Source organism: Salvelinus fontinalis, chromosome 4, assembly GCF_029448725.1.
Source record: "Salvelinus fontinalis isolate EN_2023a chromosome 4, ASM2944872v1, whole genome shotgun sequence".
Classification (NCBI taxonomy): Eukaryota; Metazoa; Chordata; class Actinopteri; order Salmoniformes; family Salmonidae; genus Salvelinus; species Salvelinus fontinalis.
The window spans coordinates 66,601,399-66,620,748 of record NC_074668.1 but is presented as its reverse complement, the minus strand read 5'-3'; the positions used below and the strand labels follow the sequence as shown (position 1 = coordinate 66,620,748).

At 43.8% G+C, this 19,350-nt stretch overlaps 2 protein-coding genes across 7 annotated transcripts in view; both read right to left on the bottom strand.

Annotated features, from left to right (window-relative positions):
- Positions 1-9,794, bottom strand: part of LOC129854251 (cingulin-like protein 1) — a 41,790-nt gene extending 31,996 nt beyond the window's left edge. The window contains exons 1-3 of one of the 2 annotated variants that reach the window (XM_055921070.1): positions 9,646-9,794; positions 4,187-5,897; positions 3,960-4,054 (exon numbers count right to left, since the gene is read on the bottom strand). In XM_055921070.1, the coding sequence (XP_055777045.1) occupies positions 3,960-4,054; positions 4,187-5,848 (1,757 nt within the window). In that variant the 5' untranslated portion in view covers positions 5,849-5,897; positions 9,646-9,794. The remainder of the gene's footprint in view (positions 1-3,959; positions 4,055-4,186; positions 5,898-9,645) is intronic. The other variant, XM_055921069.1, reaches the window with a different exon arrangement.
- Positions 9,795-12,344: 2,550 nt separating this feature from the next.
- LOC129854249 (transcription factor 12-like) overlaps positions 12,345-19,350 on the bottom strand; it is a 96,043-nt gene continuing 89,037 nt past the window's right edge. For 4 of the 5 annotated variants that reach the window (XM_055921065.1, XM_055921064.1, XM_055921067.1 and 1 more), the window contains 5 exons: positions 16,474-16,603; positions 16,158-16,323; positions 15,755-15,990; positions 15,481-15,637; positions 12,345-15,338 (listed from right to left, as the gene is read on the bottom strand). In XM_055921065.1, the coding sequence (XP_055777040.1) occupies positions 15,492-15,637; positions 15,755-15,990; positions 16,158-16,323; positions 16,474-16,603 (678 nt within the window). In that variant the 3' untranslated portion in view covers positions 12,345-15,338; positions 15,481-15,491. The remainder of the gene's footprint in view (positions 15,339-15,480; positions 15,638-15,754; positions 15,991-16,157; positions 16,324-16,473; positions 16,604-19,350) is intronic. The other variant, XM_055921066.1, reaches the window with a different exon arrangement.

Below are 19,350 nucleotides of genomic sequence, written 5' to 3'. Positions count from 1 at the left end.
CCACCGATAACTCCTCCATTTCTCCCTACTGTAAGTGATGGTATTTATAGCGTGGGGTGAAAGGTGAACATCAAGAATCAGGTGATAAGCAGAGCAGGGTTGATACCCTACATTCCTCAGTAGAGAGGGAGAGAGAGAAATGGGAAGAGGAACGAACACCACTAAGCAGCTGCATCGACCACAGCTTAGATATGGAGGTGGAGACTGAATGGGAGTATAAATTCCTTCACTTTTATCACAAACAGTCAGACTCAGATAAAAAACATTTAAGTGCTCCCATGTGGCATTTTGTTTTTCAAATTATGCTTTACTTAAAGATGCACTATGCAGAAATCGTTTCTCCATTTCCTGTTTGCAAAATGTTTAATAGTTTGCTTAATTTCAGTTTATGTGGCAAAAGAAGCCAAAATACTGTATAGAATCATTGTACCATCTAAACCACTGCAATTTTTTTTTTTTTCTTATCCTACTTCTCCTCTGTTCCTCTGGTGATGTAGAGGTTAATCCAGGTCCTGCAGTGCCTAGCTCCACTCCCACTCCCCAGGTGCTCTCATTTGTTGACTTCTGTGACCGTAAAAGCCTTGGTTTCATGCATGTTAACATGAGAAGCCTACTCCCTAAGTTTGTTTTACTCACTGCTTTAGCACACTCTGCCAACCCGGATGTCTTAGCCGTGTCTGAATCCTGGCTTAGGAAAACCACCAAAAACCCTGAAATCTCCATCGTCAACGAGAACCTTTCCCCCCCAAGATAGAACTGCCAAAGGGGGCGGTGTTGCAATCTACTGCAAAGATAGCCTGCAGAGTTCTGTATTACTATCCAAGTCTGTACCCAAACAATTCGAGCTTCTACTTCTAAAAATTCACCTTTCCAGAAACAAGTGTTTCACTGTTGCCGCTTGCTATAGACCTCCCTCTGCCCCCAGCTGTGCCTTTGATACCATATGTGAATTGATTGCCCCCCATCTATCTTCTGAGCTCGTGCTACAAGGTGACCTAAACTGGGACATGCTTAACATCCCGGCCATCCTACAATCTAAAATAGATGCCCTCAATCTCACACAAATTATCAATGAAACTACCAGGTACAACTCCAAATCCGTAAACACGGGCACCCTCATAGATGTCATCCTAACTAACTCGCCCTCCAAATACACCTCTGCTGTTTTCAATCAAGATCTCAGCGATCCCTGCCTCATTGCCTGCATCCGTAATGGGTCTGCGACCAAGCGACCACCCCTCATCACCGTCAAACGCTCCCTAAAACACTTCTGCGAGCAGGCCTTTCTAATCGACCTGGCCGGGGTATCCTGGAATGACATTGACCTCATCCCGTCAGTAGATGATGCCTGGCTATTCTTTAAAAGTGCCTTCCTCACCATCTTAAATAAGCATGCCCCATTCAAAAAATTTAGAACTAGGAATAGATATAGTCCTTGGTTCACTCCAGACCTGTCTGCCCTTGACCAGCACAAAAACATCCTGTGGCGTTCTGCATTAGCATCGAATAGCCCCCGTGATACGCAACTTTTCAGGGAAGTTAGGAACCAATATACACAAGCAGTTAGGAAAGCTAAGGCTAGCTTTTCAAACAGAAATTTGCATCCTGTAGTACTAACTCAAAAAAGTTCTGGGACACTGTAAAGTCCATGGAGAATAAGAGCACCTCCTCCCAGCTGTCCACCGCTCTGATGCTAGGAAACACTGTCACCAGCAATAAATCCACTATAATTGAGAATTTCAATAAGCATTTCTCTTCGGCTGGCCATGCTTTCCACCTGGCTACCCCTACCCCAGTCAACTGCCCGGCACCCTCCACAGCAACCCGCCAAAGCCCCCACCATTTGTCCTTCACCCAAATCCAGATAGCTGATGTTCTGAAAGAGCAGCAAAATCTGGACACCTACAAATCAGCTGGGCTAGACAATCTGGACCCTCTCTTTCTAAAATTATCTGCCGAAATTGTTGCAACCCCTATTACTAGCCTGTTCAACCTCTCTTTCGTTTCGTCTGAGATTCCCAAAGATTGGAAAGCTGCCGCGGTCATCCCCCTCTTCAAAGGGGGTAACACTCTAGACTCAAACTGCTACAGACCTATATCTATCCTACCCTGTCTTTCTAAGGTCTCCGAAAGCCATGTTAACAAACAGATTACCGATCATTCCGAATCCCACCGTACCTTCTCCGCTATGCAATCTGGTTTCAGAGCTGGTCATGGGTGCACCTCAGCCATGCTCAAGGTCTAAACGACATCATAACCGCCATCGATAAGAGACATTACTGCGCAGCCGTATTCATCGACCTGGCCAAGGCTTTCGACTCTGTCAATCGCCACATTCTTATTGGCAGACTCGACAGCCTTGGTTTCTCAAATGATTGCTTCGCCTGTTTTACCAACTACTTCTCTGATAGAGTTCAGTGTGTCAAATCGGAGGGCCTGTTGTCCGGACCTCTGGCAGTCTCTATGGGGGTGCCACAGGGTTCAATCCTTGGGCCGACTCTCTTCTCTGTATACATCAATGATGTTGCTCTTGCTGCTGGTGATTCTCTGATACACCTCTACGCAGACGACACCATTCTGTATACTTCTGGCTCTTCTTTGGACACTTTGTTAACTAACCTCCAGACGAGCTTCAATGCCATACAACTCTCCTTCCGTGTCCTCCAACTGCTCTTAAATGCAAGTAAAACTAAATGCATGCTATTCAACCGATCGCTGCCCGCACCTGCCCGCCCGCCCAGCATCACTACTCTGGACGGCTCTGACTTAGAATAAGTGGACAACTACAAATACCTAGGTGTCTGGTTAGACTGTAAACTCTCCTTCCAGACTCACATTAAGCATCTCCAATCCAAAATTAAATCTAGAATCGGCTTCCTATATCGCAACAAAGCATCCTTCACTCATGCTGCCAAGCATACCCTCATAAAACTGACCATCCTACCAATCCTCGACTTCGGTGATGTCATCTATAAAATAGCCTCCAACACTCTACTCAACAAACTGGATGCAGTCTATCACAGTGCCATCTGTTTTGTCACCAAAGCCCCATACACTACCCATCATTGCGACCTGTACGCTCTCGTTGGTTGGCCCTCGCTTCATACTCGTCGCCAAACCCACTGGCTATAGGTTATCTACAAGTCTCTGCTAGGTAAAGCCCCGCCTTATCTCAGCTCACTGGTCACCATAGCAGCACCCACTCGTAGCACACGCTCCAGCAGGTGTATCTCACTGGTCACCCCCAAAGCCAATTCCTCCTTTGGTCGTCTTTCCTTCCAGTTCTCTCCTGCCAATGACTGGAACTAACTGCAAAAATCTCTGAAGCTGGAAACACTTATCTCCCTCACTAGCTTTAAGCACCAGCTGTCAGAGCAGCTCACAGATTACTGCACCTGTACATAGCCCATCTGTAATTTAGCCCAAACAACTACCGCTTCCCCTACTGTATTTATTTATTTTGCTCCTTTGCACCCCATTACTTATATTTCTACTTTGCATGTTCTTCCACTGCAAATCTACAATTCCAGTGTTTTACTTGCTATATTGTATTTACCTCGCCACCATGGCCTTGTTTTTGCCTTTACCTCCCTTATCTCACCTCATTTGCTCACATTGAATATAGACTTATTTTTCTACTGTATTATTGACTGTATGTTTTGTTTATTCCATGTGTAACTCTGTGTTGTTGTATGTGTCGAATTGCTATGCTTTATCTTGGCCAGGTCACAGTTGCAAATGAGAACTTGTTCTCAACTAGCCTGCCTGGCTAAATAAAGGTGAAATAAAATAAAAAATAAAAAATCATGTTGCCTACTAGTGTATTAATATATTAGCAATTCATACAAAAAAAATGCCATTAATACCCTTTGAATATATTAGACATTTCTGTCAAACTGGAAAATGTTCTGCGATAAAAAGTGAACCGGGAACATTACATCAGTGAGGTAAAAACTCACCCATCCTTGAGGTAATTAAACAAAATCTGTTTTGCCGTCTCTTCATGTGTTTGTTGTGAAAGCTCCTGCTGACCTTTCAAAAGATCAGGTGTCACCTGGATGCAAGAGGAAATAAACAGAGAGCCATCAGAGTTCTGACAGATACTTTCACATGCAGCTACGTAGTAATAGAGAATGATTTGTTAAACAACTAACCTAACTGTAATCATAAATAATGTATTGTTTACCTGCACATCCATATCTGCACTAGGCTTCTTGCCCAAGTTAGAGGAAGGCATGGATAGAGAGGTTGTAGCCACACTTGTTAAAATCTTTGTGCTTGGTGAAGATTGACCATCCTCAGCATCTGTACTGTCCAGGGGTAACGTAGAGGAGCGATTTAGCACCGCCTTGTACCCCTGGATGGAGCCTGCTGCTTTAGAGGTCATGCTCTGAGGGGAGCCTGGAGCACTGCTACCACAGGCCGTAGCTTTGGCACTTGGCTTCCCCTCCACCGCTGTCACCCAGGAGTCTTTACTCCCAGACACCTTCTGCAGATACAGCTGTGAGGGGCGAAGGACGTGCTCCGTGGACCTCCCCTGGTTCTTGCTAAACTCATCCATGTATTCCGACTCTCCCTGGAGGCTAAAGGGAAGGGCGCTGTCCACACTCCTAGAGCGCTTCCTGTCCTCTGGGTTAATCCTGTTCCTGCGGCCCGCCCTGCCCCGTCGCTGGTGACCACCATCCTTACCGTCAAACTTGCCGATGAGCTCATCCACGCCGGGGATGGAGCCTGTGTCAATGTCTCGGCCTGTGCCGGGTTGGAAGGGGATGTAGCGTCGGTTCTGGTGGCGGTTGATGGTATCTGCGTACAGAGCCTCCAGCTGGTCGGTAGAGGAGGTAGAGGAGTGGCGGGAGCGGGACGAGGACTGCAGCACGGGGCCGCTAGAGTCAACTCTGCGCAGGGGGAGGACGTCTGGCTCATGGTGGCTGCGGTTCAGGCTAGAGTTGGCACTGCTAATAGATCTGGCGGACCGGCAGGAAGCCTTGGTCTGTTCACTGGTAGGGCTGGACACAGCATAGGGCTGGGGTATGGGGACACGTTGGGGCAGCTGGGGCTGGGGTGGAGACTGAGACTGGGGTGGAGACTGGGGTTTGGATTGTGGCAGAGACTGGGGTTGGGGTTTGGACAGGTGCTGAGACTTGGGTTTAGACTGGGGCTGGGCCACCTGGGTCTGAGTCTTAGACTGTGGCTGAGCCAGCTGGGCTTGAGGCTTGGATTGAGACTGGACTAGTTTGGTTTGAGGCTTAGAGGGGGCTGGCTGGGGCTGGGGCTTGGGCTGAGGCTGTGTTCTCTTCTGCAGGGCAGGACTCCTGTGATCCAGACTGGATGACCTGGCATGGGCGACTACTGGGGAGGTGGATCTGGGAGAAGAGCCCTGGTAGGTGCTTCCAGTCTCCGCCAGGGACATCGGCTGGGGAGGCAGGCTGTGGTTACCGTCCAGGTTCAAGGTGTTTTTCTCTGGGTCATAAGGCTTGAGGATCTCTGGGTGCCTCTGGAAGTTCAGCAGGGTGGACGCTGGCTTCTTCCCCTGCTCTGTGACTCCATTGTGAGAGCCCCCAAACTGCATCTGCTTCTGGGACCTGTACTCAACAAAGGGGCTGTCAGAAACAGCCTCCCTGCTTCCTTTGAAGTCATACTCATGGTAGCTGTCAATAAAGGAGCCCTGTGTGTCATTGTAGCCATTACTATTAGGATCTGTATAGGAGTTGGACCCACGGTCCTGGTTGTTCAGCACCACGTACGGGTGTCCATCAATCCCCTGGACCCTAATGCTGAGGCCATAGGAGCCAGCTCCATTGTGAGGCCTGGAAGACCGGGCCGGCTGATTGACTCTGTACGACTCCATCAGGAATGCAGCAAGATAATAAATCCCTCTCTCTGGATCAGGCCCACCTCTGTAAAAAAAGGGCATAATCTGGTTTAGTCTGAAATGAGATGCCATCAGATTTAATAACGTCAGCAAATGTTTCACTGCTCCATGGCCTGCTAATGAGAGTTAAAGCCTCACAACATTTGATTATGTCATCTGGTCTAATTTTCCTTTTTTCTGTACTTAATGGTCTCTGTGTCTAGAGAGTGGTTCCACAGAGAGCACCCTAACTGTTCAGCTCCACCACAGATTGCCTAGCAGTTAAGAGCATTAGGCCAGTAACCGAAAGGTTGATGGTTCGAATCCCCGAGCCAGCAAGGTGGCAAAATCTGCCATTCTGCCCTTGAGCAAGGCAGTTAACCCCCAAAAACAACAACAACTGCTCCCCGGGCACCGATGATGCCGAATAAGGCAGCCCCCTGCACCTCTCTGATTCAGAGGGGCTGGGTTAAATGCGGTTCAATGCATTCAGTTGTGCAACTGACTAGGTTCTCCCTTTTCCTGCCAAATGAAGGAGTGAGACACTGCACTGCTCTAAAATAACATGAGAGGCCAGTCTTTATCAACACACTGAACTTGAAAAACAGTGAATCAACATTTGCTACACTCTTTTGAAGGGCAAATATGACCAGGTACTGTATACGAAACCATAACAAGCAGGTGACTAACTGGCATCTTAATGCGCTGTAATTGGCTGTTACTAACAGGCATAAGTGAATAATTATATACATGGTGTGAATGAATATTTACTGCACATAAAGGTGTAAGCAGGTCTAATGACCTGACAATAAAAAACTGGTATTACAGCTTAGTGACAGACTCCAACGATATGTCACACTACACCTGGAAATCCCATGACTGTGCGTAGCTGTAGCCTATACAGTAACCTTCTTGAATGTCTTTGCTAGTGAATGTGTGTGTGTGTGTGCGTGCGTGCGTGCGTGCGTGCGTGCGTGCGTGCGTGCGTGCGTGCGTGCGTGCGTGCGTGCGTGCGTGTGTGTGTGTGTGTGTGTGTGTGTGTGTGTGTGTGTGTGTGTGTGTCTGTCTATCTGTGAATCTATTGTACCAACCTCTGCCAATCCTTGTAAAATACACTGTGATTTGCAGTCCCTGTAGAGGGCCCTGGTTGGTGTAACAGTGTACCATGGGAGGAGCAGGGTAATAGACTTACAGCAGGGCCATTGTCATCAACCCCACTTAACACCACAGCATTAAGAGAGGCACTACACCACTGAAGACAGGAACCTGTGCTGATAGGTTCAACTGTTTCTACTATACTTGTCAAAAATATACACAAGTAACTGAATATTTAGACCACCTTGATACTATTGGGTATTCACATTATAACACACAGATAAAGTAGAGATCAAGTTCTTTGACTCAAGTATCTGAGTGTCTTCTGAGTAAAGACATATATTTGTGAATAATCTGCCTGTAACGGATGTCCTCCTCCTCTTCATCCGATGAGGAGGAGCAGGGATTGAACCAAAATGCAGCGGAGTTTGAAGACATGATTTATTAAAGAAAACACGAAAACACGAACTTGACTAAACTAACAAAACAACAAACGGTGAAGACAGACCTGGACGACGAACTCACATAAACACGAAGAACGCACGAACAGGGAAAATAGCCTACACATAAAAATGACGAATAACAAAACAAACCGAACAGTCCCGTATGGTGCGACAAACACAGACACAGGAGACAACCACCCACAACGAACACTGTGAAACAACCTACCTAAATATGACTCTTAATTAGAGGAACGCCAAACACCTGCCTCTAATTAAGAGCCATACCAGGCAACCCATAAACCAACATAGAAACAGAAAACATAGAATGCCCACCCAAACTCACGTCCTGACCAACTAACACATACAACAAACTAACAGAAATTGGTCAGGAACGTGACACTGCCAGATTACAAGTAGTGTGTAGTCTGAAGCTGAGGACAGGGCATAGGGCCATTTGACTCTAAGAAACAGGTCTGTATCAGCTAACAGGAAGGCCAGCAGAGACACACAGCATCACAGACATCAGTGGGCACCATGTGTTTGTATAGACATTGGGCTCTTATCAGAGACCTGTAGGCTCAGCTGATAATGTCCTATTCCACCCCCAAACAAACAAATGCATAGATGAATGTCATGAATGGCCTGGTGTTACAATAGCAGGACAAATGGTGAAAGGGATGGGAGGGCTATGATAAGGAAACAAAGGTAACAGCAGATAATGTCACTTTGTAATTTAATGCACAGACATGCCCGCAAGGCCTTTGAGGAAATCTCAATAAATCACTCTTTCAAACTGAAAACGAGTGTTGCCTACTGCTCTACAGAACTGAACCAGCATGTTGATATAGAAGCGATGCAGCAGGCTCTTCCTGATTCTATTAATACTCAGAGGACAGAACATCATACTTTCCAGCCATTGAAGGGAGAACAATGAGACCAAGTTAGCCCCTTGTCCAAAAGGAAAGGCACTATGGAGGACAGAAAACAGCAGAAGACAATACAATAGCCTCTTTCACACCAAGTATCACATGTATCCAACAACACAAGGGCTGTGAGGTGTGATTGCAGCTCTTTTCCTCTCATTGTGTTACTCTCTGCAAGGGAGGAAACACTTGCTGAGCCAATTTCTCCCCCCTGCTCCCCTGCGATCCATAACTAGAGCACTACCCTCACCACGGTCCCCATACACCTCAGACCAAAGGTCAGTGCTGAGAGTGGGTTAGGATGTCAAGGCCCTGTCTTTGATCTTTCCAGGGAAAGATTGAGAACAGAAAAAAGGAGAATAATCTACATGTGCAGTGCACTGACTGGTTCTCTACATCCTGGGGGTGTGTTGTTATCACAATACACCATTCAGGCCTGTAAAAGACAACTATAGGAGAGCACATTAGGGCACTGCCTTGATTCCAGATTAAAAACGGAATACAAAAGAGTTACATTCATGGCAGATTTGATATTATTACTGTACTCATGACAGATTGAGTTTATTCATATTCCAGGGAGAGCTATTAAGCCTTAGAAATATTATGCAATTCATAATTCAAAATCCCTAAAACAGATTATTTATGGAAGAAAATCAGTTACTTATAGCATGTTATGACATGTAGATCTCATGCATTCATACCATGTACATAACAGCAAGTAATGGAAAACCAGGAGAAAAGAGGTGGACATTTTATTCCAAGGAATTTGCTCTTGGGTAAAGTTAGCCATGCATGGTTTTAATAATGTTCCATACTGAATACATTAATGAATATATTCATATTACAGAATGTGGTATATGATATTAAAGAATGTGTAACATGTTTGATTAAAAATTATTTTGGAATGCTGAATAGATTCATTTAGTATACAACAATTCTTCAAATTCTAAATACTGTAATTTCTACAATGTATAAATTGTATACAAACATATTCCTCTTTAATATCTATTGACTTAATAGAAGTACTGTTTAAAAAAAAAATGCACTGCTATTTTAATTGGAACAGGGCAAGATGAGCAAAGTTTTCAAAAGTTTATACTGATGCTTTAGTTTACGGTACAACAGGTGGTTTAACTTCTTATTTACATTAACATGAAATAACTCGATTTTGAATGTACTTTTCTCTATGATGATTATTTTAAACAAGTAAACAATTTATCTAAATATGTGTTTATAGCGGCCACTGCCCAGTAAGTAAACTAAAGTTCCCACGCTATGACGCATTCCATGACTACTGTAACAAAAAGTGCAAGAAGAGAAACTTGTCACTTACCAGCTGCGCTTTACGAACAATAATCGCGTATTAGTTGTTCAATAATGGCCAAACGTTTAAGTGGCATACTCCACGGAATTGTTCAATATCTATTTGTTGCAGGTCATGTTTTCTGAATAAATTCAGTTTAGAGACGCCTGAAGCTCTGCAATACCCCGCCCCCTGCTAAGAACTCTGTAAACCCGCCCATCTCAAACCCTACTACCAAACACTAAACCTCAAAACACTGACCTAGGACCAGATTGGCAATGTTAACCTGAACACTCTGTCAACCTGTTTGACAAAGTGTCTCTTTATCAGTTTCAAAGATACTCTGTGGCGAGCCACAGTTGCAACAGTTAGGCCCTACTAAAGTTCATCGTGGCTGATATGAATAGCCCATATTGATGTTGATTGCAATTTGTGAATCAAAATGAAAATGTATACTGTATGGAACACGTCATATGGCAGGGCCCATCGCGTTCTATATCATCCTCATTAATCATACATGAAAATGTTGGTGAGCTATTTTACAAAATCCTTCAGGCCCAGTTAATGGATTTTCCATTAGCCTTACTAGGAATTTGTGGTTATAATAAAGCTACCAAAGAAAATTAATTAATAGTTGAACTTGTTTTTTTGTTTGTTGTTGTATATTTAAAAATTTTGTACGCAGATAATGTTTGTGTACTGAAGCATATGGATTCACTGCACCGTGGTGACCACTCCCATTTGCTAATCTATTTGTAAGACCAATAGCGTCATCTAGTGGATAATTACTTACCACTATGCAATTTGCCAAGAGGTTACTCTGGGTAAATGCTGCAGTTATACACTGTTATACAGCACTTTTATACAGGATGAAGTCCAATTTACGAGAAACCTCCCAAATGTGTTGAAATAGAAATGCAAAAAAATGTGCAGTGTTGACTTTGATTTTTGTGAACATTACAGTGCTATAAAAGAACACATTACAGAGTTATTACAGTATAATAACAGCTCTTTGTATATTTCTATTAAAATACTTCCCGTTATTTTTTACACCTAGTTCCCAAGCACGATGATTAAAAAAATCATAATCATTCTTTAGTTCCTCTGAACCTTGAGAGAGAGAAAAAAAAATTGCCCTCAGTCCTTGTTGTGGCACAGAGTAGGCATTTCAATGGCTCACACAAGGACTTTAATAAACGTTAAAATCGCAGTTCTTTCGTTTAGAGGACAGCAAAGGGCATCAGCCAAATTTTATTTGTGGCCTCAGCTGCCCCCTCCCTTTGTTGTGGCCCACTGTGTTTTCATTTCTGTGTCTGTGAGAGGACTGAGAGAGTGGGCTGTAAATGTGTCTTTAATCTCAACTCTCTGGCGCTATGTTGTGTTAGTTACAGTGCTGCACAATAGGGGCTCTGTTCTCCTCCGAGGTGCAGCAGCTGGGACCTCCAAGCATGCTCAGTAGAGTGCGCTGTCTGACCCTGGCTGAGGGAAACTGGAGGCCTTCTAGAATGGCAATGGAACACAATGGCTGTACAGTCAGGTCGCGGTCAAGTTTGACTCTTGTGATGGAGTGGCTGATGTTTTTATGTAACATCTTTCTACGTAAGAGGGGAAATTGTGCGTTGGTTTTAGAAAAGAAAATGTACCGAAGAAGAGATACTTAATAATAAAACAGGACTGATGACAGATCATTCTGTGGGAAGGAACAGTCAACAAATAGACAGACCAACAGAAAGACAGACAGACCTACAGACAGAGATAGACTTGGGATCCACTGCGTGGCAGTAGGCCCTTTGGTTTGGCTCCAGAGACATGAGCCAAGACTCATCTGTCAGCAGGCCCACCATGGCTCACTCACAGGCAGCCAGAGCCACAGGAAGTCAGCCTTCAAACAAGGTGGTCCCACTCTTATATAAAACATGCCCATGACTCTAGGTGACCGCAAATAAACACCCCCGGGCATGATAAGAGCAGGAAGGAATAAATACACCCACGCACACAGGCAGAAACACACACTCACTCACACGCACACACGCACGCACACACACACACACACAACAGGGGAAGTGGGGATATATGTAACTTTTGATTCCAGATTAAATGCTGTGTTTTAAAAGATGACAGTCATAATTTACAGTGCATAACTTAAGCTAGCCACAGACTTTACAGCAGTCAGCCTCTTCTCTTGTCTGTCACCTCTGTCAGTGCTCTGAACTTGGATCTGGCCTGTCAGGATACCGTGAGGAATTGTCTCACAATCTCACATACAAAAGGATAATGCTCTGCAGATGTGGTGGGTCACTGAGACAACTTCTGGGATTTAAATCTGTTTTATAATTGGACAAGGAGGGCTAACTGATGTCACAGCACAAATATGTGCAGATGAGTTCTTAGGTAGGAGTGGACAGCCAACACTATGCTTCTGCAAATGTCCATGCAAATATCCTCATGTTTGCATGTGTACCACTGACCTGCATGCCTGTTGACATTCTGTTTAAATGCAATGGGCACCTTTTAAGTTCTTATTTGTGAATGACAAGTGTGGCATTTTTATTGTATTTCATACTTGTAAACAACGCACACAGCAGCTGAATTTGACAAAATGTGTTGTCTATTCTTTTGTGATTCCTTAATACTTAATACAAAAGTAATACCCTCTCAAAGTTATTCTGTAAGTGAGCATAAAATGAAATTCAAAAAGAAAACAGCCTTTAGAAAAATGAGACTAAATGTTTGCTGCTATCACACTTTATTAAAAATAGAAACATATATTCCATACAGACTACAATGGTCCACTGATATTGTTTAAAAAATTAGTAACATACTATAAAACACACTCTTGCACAGAGTTCCTCATTTGGCCAGGATCCACTGTAGAAAAGTCTTCTGAGGGGGAAAACCAGGGAAGGGTTGTTGCGTCAGTAGCTCACTTGAGTGAACACATCATGGTACTGTACTTGTATTGAGCTCAACCAAATGCACCACCAGCACGTCATTTCATAAAACAATCACACAATTCTAAATTGAATGGAAATAACTGAAAAATTAAAGGTGGAGAAACAGAAAATAAAGATGACGTCCAAAGAAGGAAATATATCCACATACAATTGTGTTAAAAAAAGATGGCACATTTATTGCTACATAAATGTTATTTACATGCTGTGTTTTCTGTTACAGACAGATAGTTAAATTTCTTGCTGCTAGTTTTTGATGTGCATCAACAATACCTAGAATTTTTGGACACAAGTACATATCTTTTATCAACCAACAATAGAGACTGAAGATGAAGATGGAGCGCACACCTTCATGAAATTTGAGCTTGTACAATACCTCAATGTACTAGACTGCCAACTACAATCCTACTATGTTTTAGGATGCTATTTGTACGTTTCGGATAATAATGGTCAGGTTACGGTAAATAACCATACATTTTACTATCTAATATAGTAAAATAAAGTAAGAAACTTTTTACTCAAAACTTTCGATTTAAAAAATCTAGAAAGAGTAAAATTTAGAATTCAAGAAACGTTCTTACAATATTATTGTATAAAAGACTAATAACTGCAGTGAAAAATTAGCCAAATGTTTTTTATCTTATTTTTGTTCTTTTTTCATATATTATACGAGGAAAATCAGCTGGGAATACAGAAAAGTCTAACATGGGAGCAAAGAGACAGACAGCAGAACATTAGAAAATTACGGGGGAAATGAGAGAGCAGGCAGTGACATACATTATAACCTCAATCAGAGTCTGCCAGCAACATGAATACAAGCTCATGAATACTGAAATGATGAACAAGGCCACATACAGTCAAAGAAAACACGACAATACGTTTCCAAATGTATCACGAAAAGAAAATGATTGTAAAACCCCCCCAAAAATGTATAAACTCCTTGGAGTGGTTCTCAATGGCATCCTTCGTTCTATTACTTTATTTTCACAGAATAGGCTACTTGTCTCTGGATGTGGCAGCCTTGTTTTAAAGGTGGATAATAATGGAAGACAGTATACAAGGAAACAAATGGAATAAAAACCAGGAATTAAGACCAAAATACTTTTTTGAAAGAAAGTAAAGCATGCACACAGATACAAAATGTAAGTGGTGACCATTGTTCTTCATCCTGAAACATAAAAAAAAACTGCTCAAAACTGCGTTTGTTCATCATTGTACTATACCTATCTGAAGGACCAACTGTTTCTGATGTTTAACAGCATGTGAACTCTTAAAGCTCCCCCTTCCCTTTCCTTCACCAGTAACTTCACTGCTTGGATCAAAACAAAGCCATTCTAAATAACTTAGAACTCCTCTCTGCTATTACACGCTTGACATCATATGTTTACTATGAAGCCTAGAGAAATGATTTGTATACAATTACAAATAAACATATAACTTTTGATAACTTTGAATAATGTTTATTTTAACTTTTTTTTGTTTAGTTATTTTTAACAGAAAAAAAGTTACGGGAAAATTCTATTCAGGCCAGGTGATATTGTGGTCGTCGTTTTGATTCTACTTTTTCACTAAGCAATCTTTGATAAGACAGCGCTAGGCGATTACAAAGAGCATGACCACGGCTGTTCAACTAACCAGAGACCATACTGTAATATAGAAAGCAACCTGCAATATCAGAAATATGTCATTGTTTACATTTAACACTATATGGCAAAGGAATGAAAAGGCAGTGAAGTCCCTTTTCCTTTAGTTAAGACACTAAGAAATATGCAGGGAATGCTAAGGTTTGTAAATGGTTTGCTTTCTATATTTGAACTGCTCACTACTGAGAACAAACACCTTATAAGTCTTTAGTTAACCTTTCAGGAAAACTAGAGTTTGCCATTCTTCTGTCACCTGTGACACAGAGTTTATAGTGTTCAGGCTAGTGTATGTATGGAACACTATTTAGCTGGGCTCATACCCACCACTCATGTCTAGTCCTCTTCCTCTAATTATGTCAGTAACATGAAGACTGAGCTATACCAAACGGACAGATGAGCAGGTCGTTTTGGTTGAAACTTGCTGTTCATTGCGGCATGAATAAAATATAAATATAAATAATATATGTTATTTTTTTAAATGGGATGCTTAAGTATTTTAGTACTCAATACCGCCAATTGATTTTTAGTTGGGCCCTAAAGATCACTTTAAATTTCCGAATATATTAGTTTGTATCTTTCTCAGGAGCCTGAGTATCTAAATCTTAGCTCAGGCTAGCCCGAGACTGGCTAGGGAGAAGGGCTGGGACATACTAGTGACACTGGCAAACTGTAGATCAACTGAAAAGCCACAGGCTTCTTAAAGCATATTCATAACTTTCCCTTTAGACATAGACTTTACAGCTCAGTAACATAATAAATAGAAAAAATAATACAAAACAAATAAACATAATTGCTGTTACAATGCATTCGTCAATTCAGTTTAGGCACAAGGCAAACTTCCACATGGGAGGGTGGAGGAGATCGCGACAGTCTCTGATTGTTCAGATGCAACACGCTGCTTGCAGACAGTGATATGTGCTGAAGTTTTCTGGTGGGCAGAAATGTGTTGGATGTCATTACAGGGACCTGGACACTGGGCTTTTCTTCAATCTAAGGATTGCGTTAGTCTGGAGTTTAGCTTCAAGTGGTCTGTCGCCTCCAATTTGTGTCACAAACGGTAAGTCCTGTCTGCCATTGGGAAGCAAGGGCACCATCTCTATCTTACAGAATTGATCTGGATCATTTTGATCTGAAGGGGCAAAAACAGGAATAACTCAGTCACAAAATCTGATGTTTCATAAAGTAAGTAATATAGTATCTCATCACAGCTATTACTGACAGATTGAGAGTGTGTGGATGGTGCTCCATGGAGATGTACCACTGTACTGTACCTGTGTGCTCCTCAGAGTCGGCCCATGGGGTTGGATGTGTCGGTGAGGCCGGGGTGGACCCCATGGTGGGCCTGCTGGTCCCCAGAGATCCCATGGCCAGACACCTTCTCCTCTTCCCTCCTCTTAAGGCAGGCTGCTTTGGGGTTCAGATTCCGCTCTGCGTGTATAGAAACAGATTAACTTGTGTCATTACTCTTCATAAGCGGTGTTATAACTCTTCATAAGAGGTGTTATAACTCTTGTGTGTTACATGTGAGAGTGTGGGAATGCTGACCTCTGACTTGTTGCTCCAGGCTCAGTATGACTGCCACGGCCTGGTGCAGGATGAGCAGCTTGGTCTGGGGCTTCTCGCTTTTCAGGTGCAGCTGAACCATGCGGCCCAGCTCCTTGAAAGCCTCGTTGATGTCTCGCACCCTCAGGCGTTCGCGAGCGTTGTTGGCCATCCTCCTCTCGCGCTCCCGCTCAGCCTTCTGCTCTGGGTTCAGGTTGTCATCATCCTCATTGATGCTGCTGCAGAGGGAGAGAGGCCCAGAGGCGCAACAGTAAGACTGAGGCGGATTGTTTTTGGCTATTCACATGATTGGAATCCAGGGAGATTTAGGGACATTCTAAAGGCACTGAATGTTTTAGACAGAAGGTCAGAAAGATGAATGTTTGTGGTTGTTAGGTTTATTTACCTTGTCCGTGTGCCTCCTCTGGGAGTCTTGATGTCTCTCTTGTCGCTTTCGTCTCCGGAGCCGAGGTCGTCGGAGGAGTGGCCATCATGCATGTCGTCTCTGTCCTGGTTCTCTACCTTCAGCTCCAGGGCTGCAGCCACCTGACCAGCCAGACCTGCAGCCAGACCTGCAACACGCAGACATAAAGGTAGAGACTCAGTTCAAATGGAATCTCCGATCATTTACAGCCAACAGACATTTCACATGTAGTTATTTTAGGTGTGTAGTGCAGAGATGGGATGGTCATGGCTGAAGTTGGGAGTTTGTCATGTCATACCTCTGAAGGTTTCCACTTGGTGGTTGAGTTCAGCGGTGGACATGCTGGACATGTTGGACATAGAGCCCACGCTGGGCGGCCCTCCGTGACTGTTGATCAAACTGCCAGCCTCATCCCGATGAGAACCACCCTGTCAGAACACACACAGAGAGAGAGAAGAGAGAAGAGAGGAGAGAGAAGAGAGAGAAGAGAGAAGAGAGAGAAGAGAGAAGAGAGAGAAGAGAGAAGAGAGGAGAGAGGAGAGAGGAGAGAGGAGAGAGGAGAGAGGAGAGAGGAGAGAGGAGAGAGGAGAGAGGAGAGAGGAGAGAGGAGAGAGGAGAGAGGAGAGAGGAGAGAGGAGAGAGGAGAGAGGAGAGAGGAGAGAGGAGAGAGGAGAGAGGAGAGAGGAGAGAGGAGAGAGGAGAGAGGAGAGAGGAGAGAGGAGAGAGGAGAGAGGAGAGAGGAGAGAGAGAGAGAGAGAGAGAGAGAGAGACAGACAGATAGAGACAGACAGATAGAGACAGTACACGTTCAGCTGTTGGGAAGGGTTCTGGTCTGAATGAGCCTGGTACACTCAGGAAAGGAACGATTTCTATTCAACCAGAGAGAATGCTTTTATGACTCAGATATCTCACACTTGAAAAGCAGAGAGAGATAGAAAGAGAACTTTGTTGTTCAACTTCACTTTAGACTGACCTTCACAAATGGAATGCTGTTGCTGTCTGTTCAAAAAAGAAACAACAACCTTCCAGAGCCTGGCTCAGAGCTTTGAGGGAGATTTTGTAGTCTACAAGCCGATGATGAGAACCTTGGTGGAAAACTGTCCATTGAAAACACTTGTAAAAATGCATGTTTGGCTTGGATTTCACAACAGGTTTTTCTAAACACTTGTCATGACAAATTTAACACAATGCCTGACCTTACTGGTGAGCTAAACAATCATATTTCCTCATATTAAAAGCAGGATCTACAGGTGGAGCTGCAGTACAGGAGTCCGTTTTTGAGAACTAATGATGGTTCCCAAGTCCCTCAGTTCTGACACTGGGGGGTGCTTTGGTGCTGTACTTCACCATAACAAAATGCATAATTCATATTCATATTCAGGAAAAGGGAAACACAAACACACATTTGTATTGCTGTATAATCTCTTCATAATAACGAATGCAGTATGTGATGGTAAACCTATCCCCTTCTCTCTTTTCTTTCTGATTGCTTTTCTCTCTTGGGTTAGCCACAGTCATTATGTTTTGAGGGTTCTTCTTCCTCTTCTAGATATATCTATCTCTGATCTATTTGGAAGCAATATAAGGCAAAACCCACTCCAAAGACAGACCATTTCCTTATTTTCCCCTCCATATTGGTTGTGAAACAGGGCCCTCCCACCATGCTGCATCCCCATCGCTGTGCTCGCTGGGGTTTACCACATGTTCCCCACTCAGCTATCTGGTTCTCTTCTGGGAACTAGGGGAGGAGGAGAGGAAACCAGTACGGGGGCAGGGGGGTGTATCTTCCATTTTTCTTATGGAATGTGATCCCAAGTCACTGTTGGCCTCTGTTAACCCACTGCCCCCAAACCCTCCCCCTCCTCCTCACTACGCTAATCTCTGCAGCGCTCTCAACAGGTGTCCAAACAAGTCTTTGTCTGGAGGAGGAGGAGGGGCGCGGGGGTGCTGGCGAGGGAAGAACGCTGCCATTTTCCTGGCTGGGCCTGATTACCATACAGCTGAGGACCTCTATTTGGGTGGAGACTGTGGCCTCAGGCGCGCGCTTCCTACCATTCAGATTTGTTGAGTTGGTTAAAAAGAGGCAGTGAACGAGTGAAAAGGGCTGTCCTGAGTAAACGGCTGTGGCTGTGCCATGCTGAGGTGGCTGAGCTCTGTCTGAGCAGCAGTCTGAGGGGACCCTCTCTCTCTACCACAGAGGAGGCTCTGTGTTCATGCAGACACAGCCAGTCCTCTTTTAGTCTCACAGCTCACCAACATCATCACTATAGTCCCTTAACACTCTGTAACGAGCACACCAAACTGAACTGCACCATGGGAGAACCACTAAAAAAGCATTTTTAGTCACAGACCATTAAATACTATCCTGGGAGTTCCAAGGACCACAACACCAATATCAAAATGGCCATGACTGAAAACACATGGTGCGCTGGGACATTTTCTTCCTTCTACAGAGAGTAACAAACCAGAAATACTAGTCCCTGTATTTAAATTATTCTGGGCAAAAGGGACACAGGCTCCAAGCTTGCATGCTGCGAAGGCTGTGAAAGGTTGTAAACTTGTCTGTAAAATGGCACTGGTTTTAGGTTTGGCAGTGCAGATACAGGAGCACCAACTCCAATAAATGAACAGTCAGGGGAGAAGTAGTACAGCAGAAATACAGAACGCATCCAAACCTTGTCCACTTGAAAATTGGATATGATTGTTACCATAGGCCAGGGATCAAATGCCTCACAAATTTCTTGTGGGTTTGTTGGCCCGATTACCATGTGAGTAATGCAAGGACTAGTCTCACAGATGCTACTCCTCAGCAAGAATGTTTACTAATCAGACAGTGGTAGGGGGACAGGTTCCTGTGAGGAGCTGGGACTGAGGCTGAGGTCTGGACAGTAAATGATGAGGTAAGGAAATGCTGAGCGTGTTTCAGTCCTCGGCGTCCTCCCCTCCTCCATCACATCCCCTGAATGCCTCCATCCATTTTCTTAGAAAAGGGAGTTTAATCCAAGAGGATCTTAATCCAACCCTCCACCCACGTACGCCAGGACTGATTCAGAAAATTCAGGAAAAATATGGCCTAAATTATTTCCCATCACCTAGGGATTAGTGTAGAACTGTCTCCCTCTGTTGAAACTTCCACTACAGATGTGCTCAAATCCCTCTCCTCTCCGATATGAAA